Source organism: Erithacus rubecula (genome assembly GCF_903797595.1).
Source record: "Erithacus rubecula genome assembly, chromosome: 10".
In the NCBI taxonomy this organism is placed as follows: Eukaryota; Metazoa; Chordata; class Aves; order Passeriformes; family Muscicapidae; genus Erithacus; species Erithacus rubecula.
In genome coordinates, this window is record NC_136662.1 from 25,141,902 (window position 1) to 25,160,254 (window position 18,353).

At 56.5% G+C, this 18,353-nt stretch overlaps 2 protein-coding genes across 2 annotated transcripts; both read right to left on the reverse strand.

Moving 5' to 3' along the window:
* Positions 1–82: 82 nt before the first annotated feature.
* LOC306805548 (regulator of G-protein signaling 5) lies at positions 83–11,573 on the reverse strand. The gene is made up of 5 exons (XM_079313383.1): positions 11,330–11,573; positions 6,564–6,674; positions 4,452–4,513; positions 4,180–4,346; positions 83–3,720 (listed from the first exon to the last, which is right to left on the reverse strand). Exons 1-5 carry the CDS (start codon positions 11,371–11,373, stop codon positions 3,559–3,561), a joined length of 546 nt encoding a protein of 181 aa, XP_079169509.1. The 5' UTR covers positions 11,374–11,573; the 3' UTR covers positions 83–3,558.
* Positions 11,574–15,503: 3,930 nt separating this feature from the next.
* Positions 15,504–18,264, reverse strand: HTATIP2 (HIV-1 Tat interactive protein 2). Its single transcript, XM_079314180.1, has 5 exons — positions 18,049–18,264; positions 17,600–17,707; positions 17,385–17,522; positions 16,587–16,648; positions 15,504–16,003 (listed from the first exon to the last, which is right to left on the reverse strand). The coding sequence occupies exons 1-5, from the start codon at positions 18,208–18,210 to the stop codon at positions 15,778–15,780; spliced, it is 696 nt and encodes a 231-aa protein (XP_079170306.1). The 5' UTR covers positions 18,211–18,264; the 3' UTR covers positions 15,504–15,777.
* Between the last annotated feature and the right edge of the window lie 89 nt (positions 18,265–18,353).

Below are 18,353 nucleotides of genomic sequence, written 5' to 3' on the forward strand. Positions count from 1 at the left end.
ACCTTCAGCTCCATAAGCCTGGGGGACACGGGGTTTTTATGGGTCTGTGCAAAGGGACAAAATGACCAGTCCATTGAAACAGTAGCAGAAATACATATTTATTACATGTTTAATACATGTGGATTATTGAGCATACATGAAAATGGGTTAACACAACTCCTCAGTGCACACCAGCACCTCACATTTTCCCCAGCCCCAGTGAGTATCTCCAGTGGAAATCCCACTGAGAGCTCCAGCCTGAAAACCTGCAGCTCACGGGTGTGAGGAGCTGATGTGCCCTCCTGCCTTCGCTCCAGCCCTTGGCCACAGCCTGCAGCACCCTCCAGGGAGTGAGGGGAGCCTGGATGGGCTCTGGGACACCCTCACCACCAGGCTGTGGGAGTGCCCAGCCTCTGCAGGCAAGGGCAAGGCTCACCCTGTGCTTGAGGAGGCTCCAGGTGGCTGAAGTCACCATAAAACACACAGCAAGCCATGGCCTGGTGCTCCTCCGAGGGGTGCAGCTGCAGGGAGCCCCTTCCCTCGTGTGCCCATGGCAGGGAGTGGGTGCCAGGGGGGCATGGAGGCAGTGCCTGGTGCCCCATGCCCTGGCTGCAGCCTGGGGCTGCCTTGGGGAGCACCTGCCTGCCAGGATGGCACTCAGGGGCACAGGGTGATCCTGCAGGAGGTGTTTGCTCAGCTGGATGGCCAAGGTTTCCCTCAAGAGGGTCTGGGACCTGCAGAACCCCCACAGACTGCTGCCTGTGATGGACCCCAGGCAGCACACCCAGAAACTCTGCTTTTTGGCTCTCTGACCCTCGGGGGAGGGAGATGCCCATGTCACATATATATATATATGTATGTGTGTATATATGAATAGAGGAGTACAGATGTACATGTTGTGTTTATATATTGCTGTATATGCCAGGTTTCATGAGAGCTAGAGTGATAAAATGCATGAAGTATCTCCTATGATGGTTGGCATCAGCCCAATAGTAAACACCTCTGGTCCTGTGGAAAGCTGGGCCATGGGCTTGGTACAGGTGTTGCCACCTTTCTGGGCAAGCCTGCTGGAGAAATTAGCCCAATGACCCTTCTACACAAACACAGCTTCCCTAGAGCTCCATTTTCTGGCCACCCAGCAGGTCACTGGCAGCCCCCAAAGTAGACTTCCAGCATTTTAGCAGAAATTGAGCCAGGGAGGGATTGCCAACAGAGCTATTTCATCTCTCCTGAATCCAGCCTGCTCCTTTCTTTCCAGCACATACATACCTAGACACCTACTCCCTGCCCCACTAATGCAGCAGGGACATCCCAGGGTCTGATGGTGCATAGCAAGAGCCTCCAGCAGCATCCCTACCTCATGGCTCTGGTGATGGCAGCATTTAACTGAAACATGTGAGGCAACCTGGAAAGAGCTGCCAGGGGATGAAGTAGAAATGGAAGGTCCAGGTCTTTCTGCAGGGAAGCCTGTTTGGTTTTGCATTTCCGAGTCACGCTGCAAATGAGGAGCTTGAACGTGCTGAACCCACTTTATGGAAAGGTTGGGAGGGTGCAGGGAGTGTGTGCAGGCAGAGGTGGGGAGCACCCTGCAGCAGAGGGGCTGGCCAAGCCCCCATCCCACACCCAGCCCTGCTTCTGCCTCCCCCTTATTGCCCACCTGGATGGGGGCACCCACAGGGGCTCCTATGCCCTTTTGATGGGACCCTCCTGCAGCTCCCCTGGGCTCTTTAGGGTCACCCAAGCCACCCTCTGCACTCACCCCAGGGGAATGCCTGTGAGCATCACCCCTGCTGCTCCAGCACCGACTTTCCCAGGCCTTTTGCTCCAGAGCTTAAAAAAAGAGTCACGTTTGTGACTGCCTCCATCCTTGCCCTGCCTCCCCGCTCCTCCCTGGAAAACACAGCCCATTTCCTGCAGCTCGGGATGTATTTTTCTTCATTGCCATAGTGACAATGTGTAAATATTTGGGGCTGGTGGGGTTTTGATCAGACTCTGCAAGTCTTGAAGAGGCTGGCAAATGTGCTGTTTACGTTATTGCATTTTGCATAGAGTGCCATGACCTGCAGAGAGGCTGAGCAGCCCAGGAAAGGGGGCTGCTCTGGGGTGTCTGTGGGCAGCAGGGCCATGGATGGTTGCTGGCACCTGTGAGGTTGAAGCTGCAGCAGCTCTTTGCAAGCCATGACCCTGGGGATGAGGCAGGAAACCAACACGGGGATGAACCATCCAGGGGTTTATCACATTTCCCTCAGCTGAAATGAGACCCTGGGGGCTGCTTGTCATGTATGGCCTTGCCCTGTCCTCAGGTGTGGTTTATTCTGTTAGCAGAGGGCTGGCTTTGAACCATTGGAAAGCAGCTGGTCCTTTTTAGAGACAGCCTATGGAAACACATGGCCTGGGCAGATAGAGATGCAGGCTACACAAACCCAGCAGGGTCTCATCTCTGTTATAGAAGCCAGGGGGTTATTTTTCATGTTTCCAATGATGGATTTGAGTTTGCATTTGGTTTTTTGGGTTTGGTTTGGGTTTTTCAGGCTGGATCTGAACAGCTGGAATTTCAGCTTTCATTTCCCTCCCTGCTGTGCTGGACACCCCTGTGTTGGGTTTGTGCAGAAGTTTTGCTTTGGCATGCCTGCTGCAGAGAGAGAAGCAGCTGAAACAAAAGAGCCCTGCACAGCCCCAGAGCTGCCATCCCAGCACCCCAGCAGGGCTGTGCACAGGATGGGGCACAGGATGTGCCCTGGGGGCTCTGGGCACCGTGCAAAGGCTGCAGCAAGCAGGAGGTCTGGGGTGCTGCACAGTCCTGGTGTTTTGGACCAGCAGGTCTCGTTTTATCCTCTTGTTTTGTATGTGGAGTGAAGCAGGCAGGCTGAGTCTGAGTGGGGCTGTGGGGAAGAGGTGGCAGGCTCGCTCTGCCCAGCCCTGGTGGCAGCCAGGGGTGCCTGGCTGTGCCGTACAGCGGTCCCTGCCATCCTGGTCACAGTGCCATCCTCGCTGTACGTGTCACTGCTGTCCCTGCCGTGTCCCTGCCGGCTGCCCCTGGCCTGGCAGCTGCTCTCAGGGGGAAGGTGATGCCAATCAGGCAGTGGATGTGTCTCACCTCACCCTGGCCAGGGAGGGGAGCCCCTGCAGGGTACCTGTGCAGTGTCAGCAGCACCCCAGAGAGCTGGGAGAGGGAGCGAGCCTGGGCCAAACCAGCAATGTGGGCAACACTGGGAGAGGAATTGTCACGTTCTAGGGAGTCCCAAGAAGGCAAAGGCAGCACCTCAGAGCCTCCAGCTAATGCCAAGCTCCACAGCACCAGGGATGTGTCAGCTGGCCATGTGGCTCCTGGCCACACCTCACCCTTCTGGGTCCCAACTCCAGGGAGTTTCTGCAAATTGGTCTTTTGTGGGAGAGGAAAAAAGATGGGAAAAGAGGAAACACCAGGACATCTGACAGTCCAAAGCACGGGGGAAGGTGTTTAGCAGCACCCCTGGGTGCTCTTGCAGAGAGGAATGAAGAAAGCAAAGCAGCTGCAGAAGAAGGGGCAGGTGTTGAGGCAGAAGCAGCGGGGGTGCCTGGCACAGCCCTGCTGCACTGCTACTTGATTAACTCGTGATAAAACTCCGACCGCAGAAATCTGGGCAGGGAGTCTTTCTCCATCAGGGCAAAGATCCTCTTCTGAGCCATGTCAAAGCTGGTTGGGGAAGGCTCCACCAGGTTCTTCATGGTCACAGCCTTGGTGAAGTGGTCGATGTTCACCTGCCATGAGAGTGTGAGAGGGATGGCAGCCTGCCTTTGCAGGGCTGGGTGATGTCCCCCTCACCTGCTCCATCCCACCAAAGAGCACACAGAGGGTGAGGGCAGGGATGAAGCAGGTTCATCCCTCTGCAAGGATTATTGGTGGCAAAGCTGTCAGGATGAGCTCTGTCCTGCTGCAAAGCTAGCTTGGGGAGGAGGATCATTGTACATTGTCATCCCTTGTGATTGGTGTCATGCCTCTGTAGGGATGGGGGTGTCAGCAGAGGCTGACATGCGAACAGGGGCTGCACGGTTGTGAAGGATGGGAGTGCAGCACGTGGGGATGGGGCTGCCCCTAGCCAAGGACACAGCCCTTGAGCCCCTGAGGTGCCCTGCAGCCACGGCTCTGCTCTGGGATGGAGCTGGCAGGGAGCAGCCTCATCCCTCCCAGAACCATCTCCTGCCCCCGTGGCCACTGACCTCTTTGGGTGCCTCAGTCTGGATGAACTCCTCATAGATCTTTTTGGCCTTCTCTGCCATCTTCACGGGGGACTTGGTTTTCTTGTAGTCCTCGCAGGCCACCCAGAACTCGGCGTTCTCCTCACTGAACTCGGAGCGCAGGAAGCTGCGGAAGCTGGCCAGCCCATCTGGGGGCCAGGGAGGTGAGCCCTGGCTGAGCATTGCAAGGGGGACCAAGCCCCCCCTGAGCACCCCAGGGATGTGGAAACAGCCACGGGGGGATGTGAACTTACAGGGGTTTTGCAGGAGCTTCTCCAAGGAATCGCGCCACTGCAGAGCCTCCTCTGGAGACGGCCTGGGGAGAGGAGAGAGAAAGCCCAGGTGATCCATGGTGACCTCACAGCCCCCAGGTTTTTAAATAATTACTTTAAAAACGGAGGGGGGAGAGACAGAGTGACAAGTTGCAGAGACTTTCAGAGCAGAGGCGGTGGTCTGGGGATGGAATGGGGGTGCTGCTGCACCACAGCACAGGTGCTCTTCTCCGGGAGAGAGCCGGGAGCAGGAGCACAGGTGCCCTTCTCCAGGAGAGAGCCGGGAGCAGGGAGGGTGAGGACGGGATGGGGAGGGTGAGGATGGAGTGGGAAGGGTGAGGATGGGCTGGGGAGGGCGAGGACGGCATGGGGAGGGCGAATTCCCCCGTGCTGGAGCAGAGCAGGGGCTGAGCTGCCAAGCGAGTCCCCTGTGCAGCCCCAGGCTCCTCCTCACCCGGCGCGCACACACGCGGCTGGGAAGCATCCCTGCGTTTTGCTGCGGGGCGGGGAAGGATGCTCCCCGCTGGCCACAGGGCTCGGTCACTGCGGGGTCAGTGTCCCGGGCTCCCACAGCCCGCTCGCCCCGTTCCCACGCCCTGCGGCCAGGGGGTCGCTGGCCTCGGCGCCCTTCCCACTGCAAACCTCATCTGCACCGGTTTTCCTCCTTTTTTTTTTTTTTTTTTTTTTTCCTTTAATATGTTTTTAAACGCGATACTTGCAGTGAGACTGAAGAGTTTTGTGGGTTTGCTTTGTTGGGTTTTTTTTTTATTTTAGGGGGTTTGTTTGTTTGTTTGTTTGTTTGTTTTTGTTTTTGTTTTGTTGGTTTGGGGTTTTATTTTGTTTTTTATTTTTGGGGGTTTTTTGTAGCTTTGTTGTTGTTTTATTTAAGCCCCGAGGAGTTGGACCGAGCTGCCCTGGGCTCCCAGCTCCTTCCCTGCCAGCACTGGCTGGAGGGCAGGGAAAGCCCCCTGCTCAGCACTGAGTGTTGGCCTGGCTGTGGACTTTCTCCACTCCCTGCAGGTAGTGCTGCACTCTCTTGTTTTGCTGCTGCAGGGACACTCACAGAGGTGAAACCCCCTGGGCTGAGCAGAGCATCCCTGGGAACACCATTATAGGGTTTTTTTTTCCTTCACTTTGTGGACCTTGAGTTGTGTTTGCAGTTCCATCAAGGATCAAAGCTCCCCCTGCCCCCCTATCCCTGTCAGGTGACTTCTCACCCCAGTGAGGAGGAGCATCCCTGCAGCAAGCTAACACAATCCAGATTTCCTGGAAACCACCAAATTCACTTTCCCATTATCTGAGCGTCCCTGGGATGATATTGACTGTGAGTGAGATGCTGACAGGTGAGTGATGCCAGGGCTGCACGGTGATGCAGCAGAGGAGAAAACAAACAGCTCCTCCAGACAGCAGGGATGGAGATGCTCTCTGGCTTTCTGCAGGGATGGCTAATGGAGACAAATGTGTCTCTGTCAGAGGCATCTGGGGCACAGCAGCAGTGAAGTGAGAACCACACAGCCCACCAAGCTCTGCTGGCCCTCCTTGGCATGGGCAGCTCTGGACTGGCAGGCAAAATAATTCATGTTAACTGTGCTTCAAATAGTGTTGGTAAGCCAGTATTTACACGAGCTGTGTTATACACCAGCTCAGTGCTGGAGAGCAGTGTCAAGCCAAAGGCCGTGGGGTGAGGAGGTCCCAGCCCCACGAAGCTGCCCTGAGCCAGGTGTCATGCTGTGAGGCTGTGCACCCAGCTCAGGGACACGCTGCCACCCCAAAGCTGCAAAGGCTGGCACCTCTGGGCTGAGGCAGGTGACTCAGAGAAGCCCAAGTGCCATATGCCTCTGGGAAAACCTTTATCAAATAACATGAAATCTCATCAAAAGTAAATTGAGTTTCCATGGGAAATCTAGTTTCCATAGAGCTGTATTGCCTGACATGTCTCATGCTGCCCTGACACAACTTCCTGAGCCTGCACCTAGCAGGCAGCCCACAAGGGCCATGCCACGTAGAGCCTGCTGTGCCATCCCAAAAGGGCTTGTACCCACCCCAGGGGCTGGGCACAGGTCCCTCTGCAGCCCAGCCCAGTGCAGCACTCACTTCTGGGCCTTGGGTGGCTTCTCTGGCTTCTCAGGATATGGGATGATGAAGTCAATGGTCGAGTCAGGCTTCTGGAGCAGCGTGCCCAGCTTCGTCTTGATCTCCTTGGCCCTGCAGCAGGGGAGGGGCAGACACAGGTGAGAGGAATGGGGCAGTGGGACACTCAGAGCCCCTGCCCTGCCCCCAGTGTAATTAACCCCAGATGGGCAGATGGCCCTGGTGCTGTAAAGGCTGTGCTGTGTCTCTGAACAGGCACTGCACATTAGCGGCAGCTCTTGATCTGCATGTGCTCGCTCTGTCCCAGCTGTGGCCAGGATAATTGCATCAGTAGGGCTGTCAGGCTGCTCTGGGGCTGAGCTGGGGACCTGTGTGCAGCTTGGAGAAGGGCTGGTGAGGAGCTGAAGGAGCTGCCTTTGGAGAAGAGGCTGTGGGGATGCTGTGCTGGGGGTACCTGCCCCACAGTGCCAACCCACGCTGTGCCACCAGCTCCACACTGCTGACAGCACTTAGCCCTTGTACAGACATGTGGCATGTTTATCAGCAATATATAAGCCTTATGTCTGCAATGGCAAGGGTCCTGCAAACAGGCACCTCCTGGGCAGAGAGGGGAAAAAGGCTTCAGGCGCTGCAGACTGCCAAAGGCTCACTGCCATTTCCATTGCACCAAGGCCATGCTCCAGCCCTGCATCTGGAGGGTGCAGAGAAAACAGAGGGTCCTGGGGCTTGGCAGCAGGCCCAGCTGTCTCCCAAAATGTTCCTTTTTGTGCAGTACAAGTAGTAATTAGGTCCCGAGCATCTGAAACTGCTGCAGCTCAGGGGTGGCAGCAAGAGCAAGCTGAGTTTTGCAGGGAACACTCAGGTGTGCTGCATGAAGCTGAAGAAATAAAGGGGTGAAAACAGACCCCTCCCCAGTCCCCATCTTTGCAGAGCAGGGCTTTTCCCTGGCACAGCAACATTTGGTGCTTCCAGGTCATCTTGCTGGCACAGGAGGTGAAGGAGAGGGGACAGACTGATCCTCACAGGCTGACTGGGCTGAGCTTTCAGCACGGCTGCCAAAGCCAGGCTGCAGCTCCCTGTCTTCAGGGCTCCCTACAATTTTCCTCTCTGCTGTTTATTTTCACAAGCCCTCTGTGGATGATTGCTCCACTGCTATGTCTGCTATTCCATTTCAATTCCTTTGATTTTTTTTCCCTCCTTGTAAAAGTCTCTCTGTGTTTTGGTTTCCACCCGCCAGTCCCCACGGGTGACATTTGGAGACCTGGCATGGGGGTGTCTGCTCTGCTCTGCTCCCTGCCAGCTGCCCCCATTTCTGCTGCAGAAACCTGCCCTTGAGCAGCATGGAGCTGGGCAGCAGGACCAGGCAGAGAGAGCAGCCCAGCCCCAGAAACACAGCTGCTGTCATGGACAAGGTCAGCAGCTACAGGGACACTTTCCATGGCCAGTGCTTCTGGGAAAACCTGGACCTTGGAAAGCTCAGGAAAAGGGGAACAAGGTCACCACGCTCCCACACTGAGGTATCTGGGGCAGGGATGCTGCCCTTCATCCTGCTGTGAGTAAATAAGTAAAATGCAGACAAGTGCTCTTGATGTCCTGGGGCTGGCTCTCTGGCCAGCCTCAGTTGGCCCTTGGCTCCTTGCTGGCCAGCACTGCTGTACTGGGACTGCCTGGCATGGCCCTGACCCATGGGGATGGCAGGAGAAGGGGATGGGGCAGGTGAAGGAACAGGGGAAAGGGGGCAGGTGAAGGGGGCAGCCCCCTTAGCACCAAAGCAGTGGGTGGGTGCAGAAGGTGCTGCAGGAAAGCTGAGAGGACAAGCTGGCCTCTCCCTTGGCTCTGCTTTCCCACACATCTGTGCCTGTGGCCACAGGTTCCTGCAGGCAGGGGACACAGGGTCTTAGGAGCATCTCCCAGGAGGGGCTGAGCAGAAATGCTGGGTGCCACCTTGTCCATCTGCCAGCACTTGGGAGGGAGGAGTGGGAATGTTGCCACAGCCAAGCCCTGCCAGTGCCAGGTGCTGTGCAGCAGGGACAGTCCCTTCCAAGCCACTGGACCATGTGGCACATCAGGGGATTTAATCCAGCAGGAGCAGGGGGGAGAGCAAAGGGATGGGATGCTGCCCCCTTGGGAGGAAGAATAGTGATCCCAGGAGTTCCTGAGCAGGCAGAGGGATAACAGCTGTGCTGGCAGCAGGGGCACTGAGAGCCAAACTGAGCCCACACTGGCCCAAGGAGCTGGGGAGAGAGGATCAGGACTCTGCTGCTGTCAGAGCAGCACCTGGGCTGGTGTGGATGAGGCAAACACCCTCACAAAGTCTGGATGCAATTCATGCAACAAGTGCTCAGACCTGGCTCAAAACCTTGCTCTCTGATTCTCATCTGATGACAGTGACCTGTGGCCAAGCCAGGCTCAAAAGGCACTGAGGGTCTCAGCAGCCCCATCCTGCCCTATCCCACAGTGGTGCCAAGGGACCCCCAGCAGCTGCCCACCCTGCTGAAGCCCTGCAGGTGTTGAGTCTCTCCCCCCTGCACCAGAACGATTCCCTGGCAGTGGCAGGGGATTCACAACATCTGCAGAGACAGCAGAGATAAGAAAGGCTGTTAAAAGGAATCGAGGAAGGACAGGAGTGGGCTGAAAGCCTGCAGGCTGAGGGAGTGAAGGGCTATTTAAAGACACCATCCTGGCATCCTCCAGCAGATGGATTACAAGCTTTCAAGCAAGGCTTCAGGGAAGGCTAAACAGCAGGGGAAAAAAGGCAGCTATAAACAAAAAAAGGCATCTTTTAAAAAAAAACAACCCAGCTGTGGCCGAGTGAGAAAAAGCAAGAGGACTGTAAATGGTGGAAGGTTAACTGTGAGAACATGTGGGAGCAAGCCAAGAAAAAGTCTGAGAAATAACTTCCAAGAAGCATTAATAGAAAATATGGGCTCTGTCAAACATATGGAGAGCAAGAAGGGCTGCTGGTGAGGGCCAGGAGGGACTCCAGCTTTAAAAACAAAACAAAAATAGAAGCTCAAAGGAGTTTAAAGCCATAGCTGAAAGCTAAAGGTGATGCTGTGGCTGAGGGCAGGCAGGGAGGTGCCAGAGGAAATGCCCTTTCACGTGCAGGAGCCTCCAGAGGGGATTTGAGGAGCCATAAAGATGCTGTGTGGGCACGTCAGGGCAGCCGTGTCAGACCCGTGCTGGACACATGGACAAATATGGACTATTGGAGAGCAGTCAAGGCTCCTCTGGCCCTAGGAAGAGATTCCTTCCAACCTCTCATCCCTCTCTGAGGAGGCAGCAGACACGTGCTGTGGGGAGAGCCGGGGGCAGCAGCCCTTGGGGCTGCAGGGCACCTGGGATGGGCTCTGCAGGGGAAGGAAGCGGAGTCCATGGATGGCAGTGTGGGAAGGGAGCACACACCTCTGGGATGGGGGATGCTGGGCTGCTGAGTGTCAACAGCCCTGGGAGAAGGGGTCAGGGCCAAGCACAGATCCTGCAGTCCCTGGTACAGCACTGGGGATGAGCTGTGCAGAGCTGCATGAGGCAGAGAAACAGCTGGGAAGCCTAGGAGAGCAGCACAAGGTGATGCACAGGGGGAAAATGCAGCCCTGAATGCATGACAAAGTGTGAGTGAAGCCTTCAAGAGTGAGGATTTGAGGGCACAGCAGATGGAAACATCAGCACAGCAGCAGCAGGGGAAAATATTTATTAAGAAAATTTGCTGTTAAAAAGTGTCAGAAGAATGGCAACAAGGGAGATAGCAGAGCAGAAACGCGTGGATCACCCACAACTGGAAGAGAGCTCTTGGCTGCCCATGGCACAGAGAACTGCAGGGGAGCAGGCAAGGTCAGCATGGATTCATGAGGGGGCTGAAAGACAAGTATCCAACAACAAAACTATCACAGGTGTGTGCCCCTGTTTGTGCCTATGATGAGGATTTGCCTTTTGGGCAAGCAGCATCAGCCCCCAGCGGCACAATATCAGCTGGAGTTTCTCTGGAGCTCCCCTCAGGGCAGTGAATTTCCCAATTCCACTCTCATCCAAAAACCAGTGCTAAGGCATTTGCAGGTGTGAAAGAGCCCTCACTGAGGGGTTCACTTGGGTCTTTTCCTGAGTTTCCTCCTTCAGTGAAGCACGGAGCTCCCTGCTGCAGCAGCGAGGCCCCAGGTGCTTTCACCTCTGCTTCTCAGTGCACCCCTCCAAAGCCTGTGGGAGCAGAGGACAGGACAGGGTCCAAGCAGCATGGAAATGGCCAGGGGCTACAGCCTGCCTGGGCTCCCCAGGAGCCTCTGCCACCACCAGGCGCAGGTTTTGGGTGAGCACCAGGGTGGATAGGGATGGAGGTGAGGATGGGTGCCACAAGGTGGGGAGAGCTGATGCTCTGTACAGGGCTGAGCCTCACAAGAGAGACCAGCTCTGGCTCTTCAATGTGTGAGCAACACCTGGGCAGTTAGAAGAGGATTGTGAGGCACTTTGGAGACAGGGCTGTTTTCACCCCAGAAAGGGTGCTTTGTGGAAGTTAAGGTCTGGGGATGTGCTGGATTTGGAGCAGCCCAAGCTCACCCAGCAGCAGGGTGAGTTTGAGCCCCAGGGCAGAGTTTGAGAATCAGCACCCATCCCATCAAGAATCTCACAGCACCCACTGAGCCACCTCCAGCGAGCTCCCCTTCCCTCCCACTCAGAGCTGCACAATGCCAATAAGAGATGCCCATGACGGGGATGTGCTGCAGGACGAGCCCCTGTGCCCCCAGCCCCGGCATCCCGCACACCCCGGCCGCTCTCACCTCTCCAGGCACGAGTGGGGCAGCGCTGCTAATCCCTTGCACATCTTGGCAGGCTGTGGTTTCCGCGGCCGTGAGAAGGGTGTGAGTGATGGCTGGAGCGGGCAGCAGGGCTCGGTCTGCAGCCCAGCCGCCTCCCCCGTTCCTATATAGCGCCGCAGCTGGAGCCCCGCCAGCGCCGTGTCCAATGCCGGCTGCTGCAGCTGGCCCCGGCCCCGCCGGCTTCTGGAGTTTGTTTTCTTCTCTCCCGGAGCTCACACGGGGGGAAGAAAAATGAGGATTTTCTGGGGTGAGGTCAGGTAATCAAATTGGAAGGTCCAAGCTGATGTTTAGGGGGCTTCAGGAAGCCTACAGTGTTTCTTTCAATGATGCATCAGGCTCCAGGTCAGTGTTTAGAAGAGCCAGGTAGAAATGCTTCATTCAAGTGAGATTTTTCCAGCGGAAAATAGAACTTTCAGAAAAATTAAAGGGCTTATAAGAAGTCTAGCTGTTCATTTCAAGGCTCTGGCTAATGTCAAAATACCCACTGCTTCAACAGTGATGGTGGCTAACAGAGCCTTTTGTTTCAGACCTTGGCTCCTGGGTGAAATGTGCATTTATATGCTTTGTTTAACACTGGGAGCTGAGAATAGGGACTCTGCTCCTAACCTGGCTGTCCAGACCCAGGTGCACTAACAACCATCATTTCCCTGGGTAAAAGCCAGGGTTACATTTAAGCTCAGCCCTTAATCCTCATTCCCTTGTGCTGTGTCAGAGCTGTGCCTGGCTGGATTTGGGGCCTGCTGTGGGATTATGCAGCAAGACACTGCCTTGGGTTCAGGCATCTGAGTGCAGTAAGTGAAAGCTGGAAGTCTGCTGGAAACTGTGCCTCCCTGGAGAGCTGGGGCTGGCTTTGTACTGGTTTGTAGTGGAAACTGAATGAAAAAAGTACAGCTGACAATTTCAGATAACAGTGGCTCAGATAACAATGGCTTGGGCTGATCAGAGCCCCCAGGATGCACTCAGGGGGGTCAGAGTTGGGGTCTGCTGGGCTGCCTTTCCCTCTGCTGGCATGGAGGTGCCCTCCCTTGTGTCTCACAGAGCAGGAAAGGGAAAAGCAGCAGCCTACCCCAGAGGAGGATGGAGGTCCTTTACTCCTCCAGGCTGTTCTCATTCTGCCCTGCTCCCAGAGGACTCAGGAGGAGCCTGAAGGTGCCTCACCCCAGTCAGGGGTAGCACAGTGGCACTATCTCCCAGCTGGGAGTGCAGCCCCTGCTCTCTGAAGGAACACAGCCTTGCAAACTGCACCTTTGCTGGGCTGTGCCAGTGCCCTTGGGGCAGAGGCTCCATCAGGGCCACACACTTGCAAGCAGGGATGTCACCAGGATGTCACTGAGTGTCAGCTCAGTGCCTGCCAGCTCAGAGGCTGCTTAGAAGAGCTGCTGTGGAGCGTGGTGCTGCTGGCAGGAGGCTTTGCCTGCTGCTCAGGCAGCCCCTGGCTCGGAGGGAAGGTGCTGGCAGCATGGGCAGTGATGGCCACAGCTCGGGGCTGAGAGTGACACCTCCTGGGGAACCCCTCTGCTGATTCCTGGGGAATGCAGCTATCCTTTCACCGTGCAGCTTCTGTATCAGTCAGCAGCAGATCCCAGCAGAGGGAGAGTCTGTGGGACCAGGTGGTTTGTGAGAATGCTCAGCAGGCCCTGAGCGCCCTGCCCTGCTCTGCCCCAGCTGCAGCCAGGGCTGTGTGCCCTTGGAGAGAGCAGAGAGCATGCCAAGGACACAGCTGCATCCCTGCACAGCTCCTGCTGCTCTGGAGCAGTGCCCATGGGACCCCCTGCAGGATCTGGGTCTGTTCCCTGCAGACTTTCGTCTCTTTCACCTCTTCCAGCCCAAGGTGGGCAAATCCCCTCTGCTGTAATTCAGTGACTAGTGATCTAAAATCTCTTCCAGAGCCCAGGGGTGGGGGTTTAAAGAGTGCACAGAGCAAACTGGGGAACTGAGGTCCAAAGTGTGTGAGGAAACTCCGTGTGGGAGGGTAATAAGGATGCTGTACTGTGTGCTGGGATTGCAGCTGTGCATTTAAAAGTGGATTAATCAAAAATGCTGAAAAGAAACTGCTACCACTGAGCAGAAACAAGGGTTACACAGAAATAACTTGTGTTTTCCACAGACCTTTGTCCAGCAAGAAATGTTTGTTTTGTGTGTTTCAAGGCTTTGGAGTGCTAAGAAAATATTTCCAATAAGAAACTACACAGACCTTCCTTGTCTTCCCACGACAGCTTAATTTCTTTGAGAGCCCTTCTGGGAGAGCTTTTTGGAGATGTGAGTGCACTCTGAGGAGCAGATTGTCTTGTGTACACAATGGCTGGTTTCCTCCAAGAGGGCTCCAGGCTTGTGCCTTGCAGCTGCCCCCTCAAAAGCCGCATGGAATCTCCCATTACACCCGATTTATCCTGGGCCTTGTTATTTCCAGCCTTTATTATCCTTTCTAGCAACGTGCCTTTTATAGAAGGCAGCCTAGCTGCTTTGCAGTTTCCTGGTTCCCACTGGAACTTTTTAAGAACTAGCATCATATTTAACAATGTTGACCTTCTGGTAAAGGGATCACTGCAATTCTCACCCAGGAGAGTATTTGGCCATTCATCTGAGTGCTCCTTCTGGCAGACTTTTAACCACGTGTTCTAAAAATGGGGTTAAAAATATTTTCTTTATTCCCCTCCCCATGCTTTGGGACAGTCATGCAAATGTGGGTCCCCTAAGGAATGATGGTAGTGTGAGCTCCCTAACAGCAAAGGGCAATGCAAGGAACTCACTGAGGCTTTCTGTGATGGCTCATTCCTTCCTAGAGAGGCTGATCACATCCTGTCCTTGAGCCTCCCTAGAGAATTTTCTGCTTCTCGCATAGTTATAATTCATGTTTATGCCTTTAGGATGCTTTGCTCACATCTGTGGCTTGCCTTTCACCTGTAACTTTCCAGAGCTTGAATTATTTTTTTTTATTCTCTTATCTCAATTTTCACTTCTTTTAACATCTTACCACTTCAAGTGTTCATTTCCCTTGTAAAAGCACAGGTCCTTTGAAAAAATCCTCTCTGAGCATTGAGTGCACTATTCCTGTGTAACCCAGTGCTGCAGGTGACCAGCCTTCGTGCTCCTCACACTTGTGTGACGCTGACCAGCCTGCCCTAATTCCCTTTGTGTATTCAATGCCATTCTGAAAGTGTTGTTTTGCTCTCACTGGGACAGTCTTTATCAGTAGCTGTGGGTCTGTGGCCCCAGCTTACGAGTGGCAGAGAAGCTGTCTAGGTGCAGGCCTTACACCATCTCCCTGCCTCCAACACTCTCCTGAGGCCCAACCCAGGGATGGAAATGCTCGTGTAGAAGAAGGAGATGACATCTAGGCTCCCTCCATTTGCCACATCCAAGTCACTGACACAGGAGCCGTGGGTGAGGTCAGAGAAAATCCTGGAAAGCAGCGTTACCCAGAGCACTGGGACTCTGGCCAGCAGGGAATTTGGGAGTCACGTATGTTCTGCATCCCATCTGAGGAGCCACCGAGTTCCTCGACCCCGAGCACGAGGCCTGAGAACAGCAGGGGCCGTGCCTGGGACATTGCACTGCTCCTGGTGCCTGCTCCACGCCCATGGCCCATGGGAGGAGCATGTTCCCCTTCTGGCACCTGGGCAGGAGCACACCCCCTCCAAGGTGTGCACAGGGCTGGCCTCAACCTCTCACATGCAGAGCACTCCTGGCAACACAGAGCTGGGCTCAGGCTCACTTGTGCCTGCAAGGAAAGCAGAGGGAGAGACGTTTGCCAGTCCATGCAAGTATGCACACAGTGTTTTTGTGACAGTGGCAGCCCAGGTGTGAAGAGCAGCCTCTGTAGAGCAGTCCCTCTGCACCTGAGCAGATGAGGCAAGGAGTCTCTGCTGCAGGCAGAGCCACCACTCCTGGTGCCTCAGGGCTGTTGCTGTTGTAGCATCCAGGAGCTCTGCTATCCAAGCAGCACTGGTGCCACCGTGTGCTCTGTGAAGTGCAGCCTCCACACAGGCAGCTGCGCCTGTCTCTGCTCTCCTGTGCCTGTTGCCTGCCTGTAAGCATTCCCTGAAGTGACACTATCTGAGCACACGAGGCTGAGGCTGGGTTGCCGGTGTGTGGGTGACAGACATTATTTCAACACAAAGCCAGCACAACCAGATCAGTCACAGAGTTTTATTCAAGGCCTGGATTACATAGTCTTTACCTGTATTTGTGTCACGGATCCAGGCAGCAGAGCACTGTTTATCCTCACCCAGCAGCCAGCACCTGCATTTTTGATCCCCTGACAGAATCAGCCACTGTGCAAAGCAGTGGATGCAGCTCTGGCTCCACGCCAGCCGTGCCAGCAACCCACACCTCCCCGTGCGTGCGTCCAGCCTCAGCCCCAAGAGCACCGAATGGAGACCCAGGCTCCTGCCTGCCATCCCTGTGCTCTACGTGCCCTGCTGTGGCACTGCCTTCCCCAGCTCATGGATGGCCCTGTTCTCCAGCACCTTCACCTTCCCCTCGCCTGGCTGCAGCACACAGGCCACCATAGCCCTGGCCACCGTTTCCACAGGCACTGAGTAAGCAGTGGGGAACACCCGAGCCACAGCGCCCAGGAACTGCTGGGCTATCCACTCCATGGGCCGGGACTCCTGGCGCTTGCACAGCAGCACCCTGCAGACACAGGAGGGGAGGGGGTCAGCCTCAAACAGTCCTGGGGAAAGGCTAGAGACTGAGCTCTCCAGCTGCACCAGGGCCCAGACAAGCTCCCTGAAGTGACATGGGCTTTGGGGCTTTGGCAGGGTCACGGAATGTGACAGAGCTGAGCCCTTGGACACTAAACTCCTTTCCCCACTGTGCTGACAAAAGAACAATTCCAGCTCTCCTAGGCAGCAAGAGCACAATACAGCTGAAAGAACCCAGGTGAGTGCTTCCTCTGCATAAGGTCAAGGTTCATCTGGAGATAAGCTCTGACCTATGTGCTTCAACCTGTACTTTCAGCCCAAGGCTCCTCTCCTTGCATGGCACATGGCACTAGCATTGGCATGGCCGTAGGAAACTGCAGAGCCTGCTCCCTGCAGCGCCGGGAAGCAGTCTGCTCATCCATGAGCTGCATTTGCAGCTGCTGCCATTCGCCACTTCCCCCCCCAGCCCTGCGTTCATGTATCCTTTCTCTTCCTCCATCTCCCAGTGAAGAACCTCCCTGCTGCCTTGGCAACCCTCCACCCTGTGCCCTCCCTCCTCCACCACTACTCACGCTGGCCGGAGAATGGTACAGCGATCAAAACCAACAGCCTGGACCAGGTTTTCCACTTCTCCCTGTCAGAGCAGCCAGGCAGGATGAAAGGAGACTAGGATGACTGCAAGCACCACCCCTGCCACCCCGTGAACGGGCAGGAAAGAGCAGCTGAGCCAAGGGCAGGATGGCACTAACGCCGATGCGAGGCTGGAGCAGGCCAGGCAGGGATCAGCTCTCAGGCCAGGCAGCGGGGCAGAGCTCGTGGTGGACACGAGTGCAGGGCAGCAGCGCGCCCTTGCAACCAACAGCTAAACTGCAGCAGGCTGCTCTGGAGAGCATCTGGACTCAGCATCCAGCCCGGGGATGGATCCAGCTGGCACAAGACACTGGCAGGCAGCTGAGTCCAGCAGGTGGTGGGAGCTGCAGCACACAACATATGGAGAACAAAGCTTTTGTGATGGGTGTGGTGCTCCCTGGGGAGCCTTTCCATCACAGGACGGTCCATGTCTCACCTGGACACAGCCTGAGCCTCCCCACCCAGCTGTGAAGCCATCCCAGCCTAAGGCTGGGGAGCTTTTATTGGGCTAGAAACCCCAGCAGATGTTTCTGGAGCTTGAGGAGGAAGACAGGCACTGCATGCAGGTGTTGTGCTGCTCTATAAGAAGCCAATTGCACAGCTGTCCAGCCAGCCCCTTCCCTTGTGCCGCAGCAGCAGGAGGACCCCAGAGCCATTTGCATCTCAAGACCTCAGCTCCTGCTTCCTTCCCGAGCATCCCAGCATCCCGTGACTCCTGCCCACTCCAGCTGCCCTCTCACCTTCACACGCAGGTAGAGGAAGTGGCTCTGCGCGTTGGCCCCCCGGGAGGACTGCAGGACAAAGTGTTTGCAGCCCCCTGCCCGCGCCAGCTCTGCTGCCTGCGCCACATAATCCCGATCCACACGGACAAAGCCGTCCTGCGGGGGAGAGCGGGGTCAGCGGGGCAGGGCAGGGGCCGAGCGGGACCGCCGGGGTCAGGGCGGGCCGCACTCACCGCGCCAGCCTTGGCCCTGGTGGTGCCCAGGCAGCAGAAGCCCACGTCGTGTCCCTGGAAGGCAGCGGCGTGCTCGCCCAGCCGCTCGAAGTCCACCACGACCTGTTCCTGCGGGGAGGCCGAGGGTCAGCGCCACCGCCCTGTCCCCTGTCCCAGGTCCCCACACACCACGGCCAGCTCTATCCCCTGTCCCCGGTCCCGGTCCCCACACACCACGGCCAGCTCTATCCCCTGTCCCCGTTCCCGGTCCCCACACACCACGCCCAGCTCTATCCCCTGTCCCCGGTTCCCGGTCCCCACACAGCACGGCCAGCCCTGTCCCCGGTTCCCTGTCCCCGGTTCCCGGTCCCCACACAGCACGGCCAGCCCTGTCCCCGGTTCCCTGTCCCCGTTCCCGGTCCCCACACACACCACGGCCAGCCCTGTCCCCGTTCCCGGTCCCCACACACCACGGCCGCCTCCGCCTCGCCCAGGCTCAGCCGGCGCCGCCCGATGAGCGTGACGCGGCCGAAGGCGCGCTGGGCCAGCAGCTCCCTCAGCAGCGCCCGGCCGGTCTCCCCCGAGCCGCCCAGCACGAAGCAGCTCCGGCCGCCGCCGCCCGCCGCCGCCATGCCGAGAGCAGCGGGCGGGGCCGGGGCGGAGCCGGGAAAGGCGACGGGGACAGGGACGGGACAGGGACAGGAACGGGAACAGCGACAGGGACGGGGCAGAGACAGGAACGGGAACAGCGACACGGCCGGGGCAGGTCCGGGCC

Bases quoted from the DNA above. Each gene is read 5' to 3' on its own strand.
- LOC306805548 (XM_079313383.1), bottom strand. From the start codon at position 11,373: ATGTGCAAGGGATTAGCAGCGCTGCCCCACTCGTGCCTGGAGAG. The intron at 6,675-11,329 runs GTGAGAGCGGCC...CCCCTGCTGCAG, and splicing joins CCCCACTCGTGCCTGGAGAG to GGCCAAGGAGATCAAGACGA. The intron at 4,347-4,451 runs GTAAGTTCACAT...CCTGGCCCCCAG, and splicing joins GAAGCTCCTGCAAAACCCCT to ATGGGCTGGCCAGCTTCCGC.
- HTATIP2 (XM_079314180.1), bottom strand. From the start codon at position 18,210: ATGGCGGCGGCGGGCGGCGGCGGCCGGAGCTGCTTCGTGCTGGGCGGC. The intron at 17,708-18,048 runs GTGTGTGGGGAC...GCCTCCCCGCAG, and splicing joins GCGAGGCGGAGGCGGCCGTG to GAACAGGTCGTGGTGGACTT. The intron at 17,523-17,599 runs GTGAGTGCGGCC...TCTCCCCCGCAG, and splicing joins CCAGGGCCAAGGCTGGCGCG to GACGGCTTTGTCCGTGTGGA.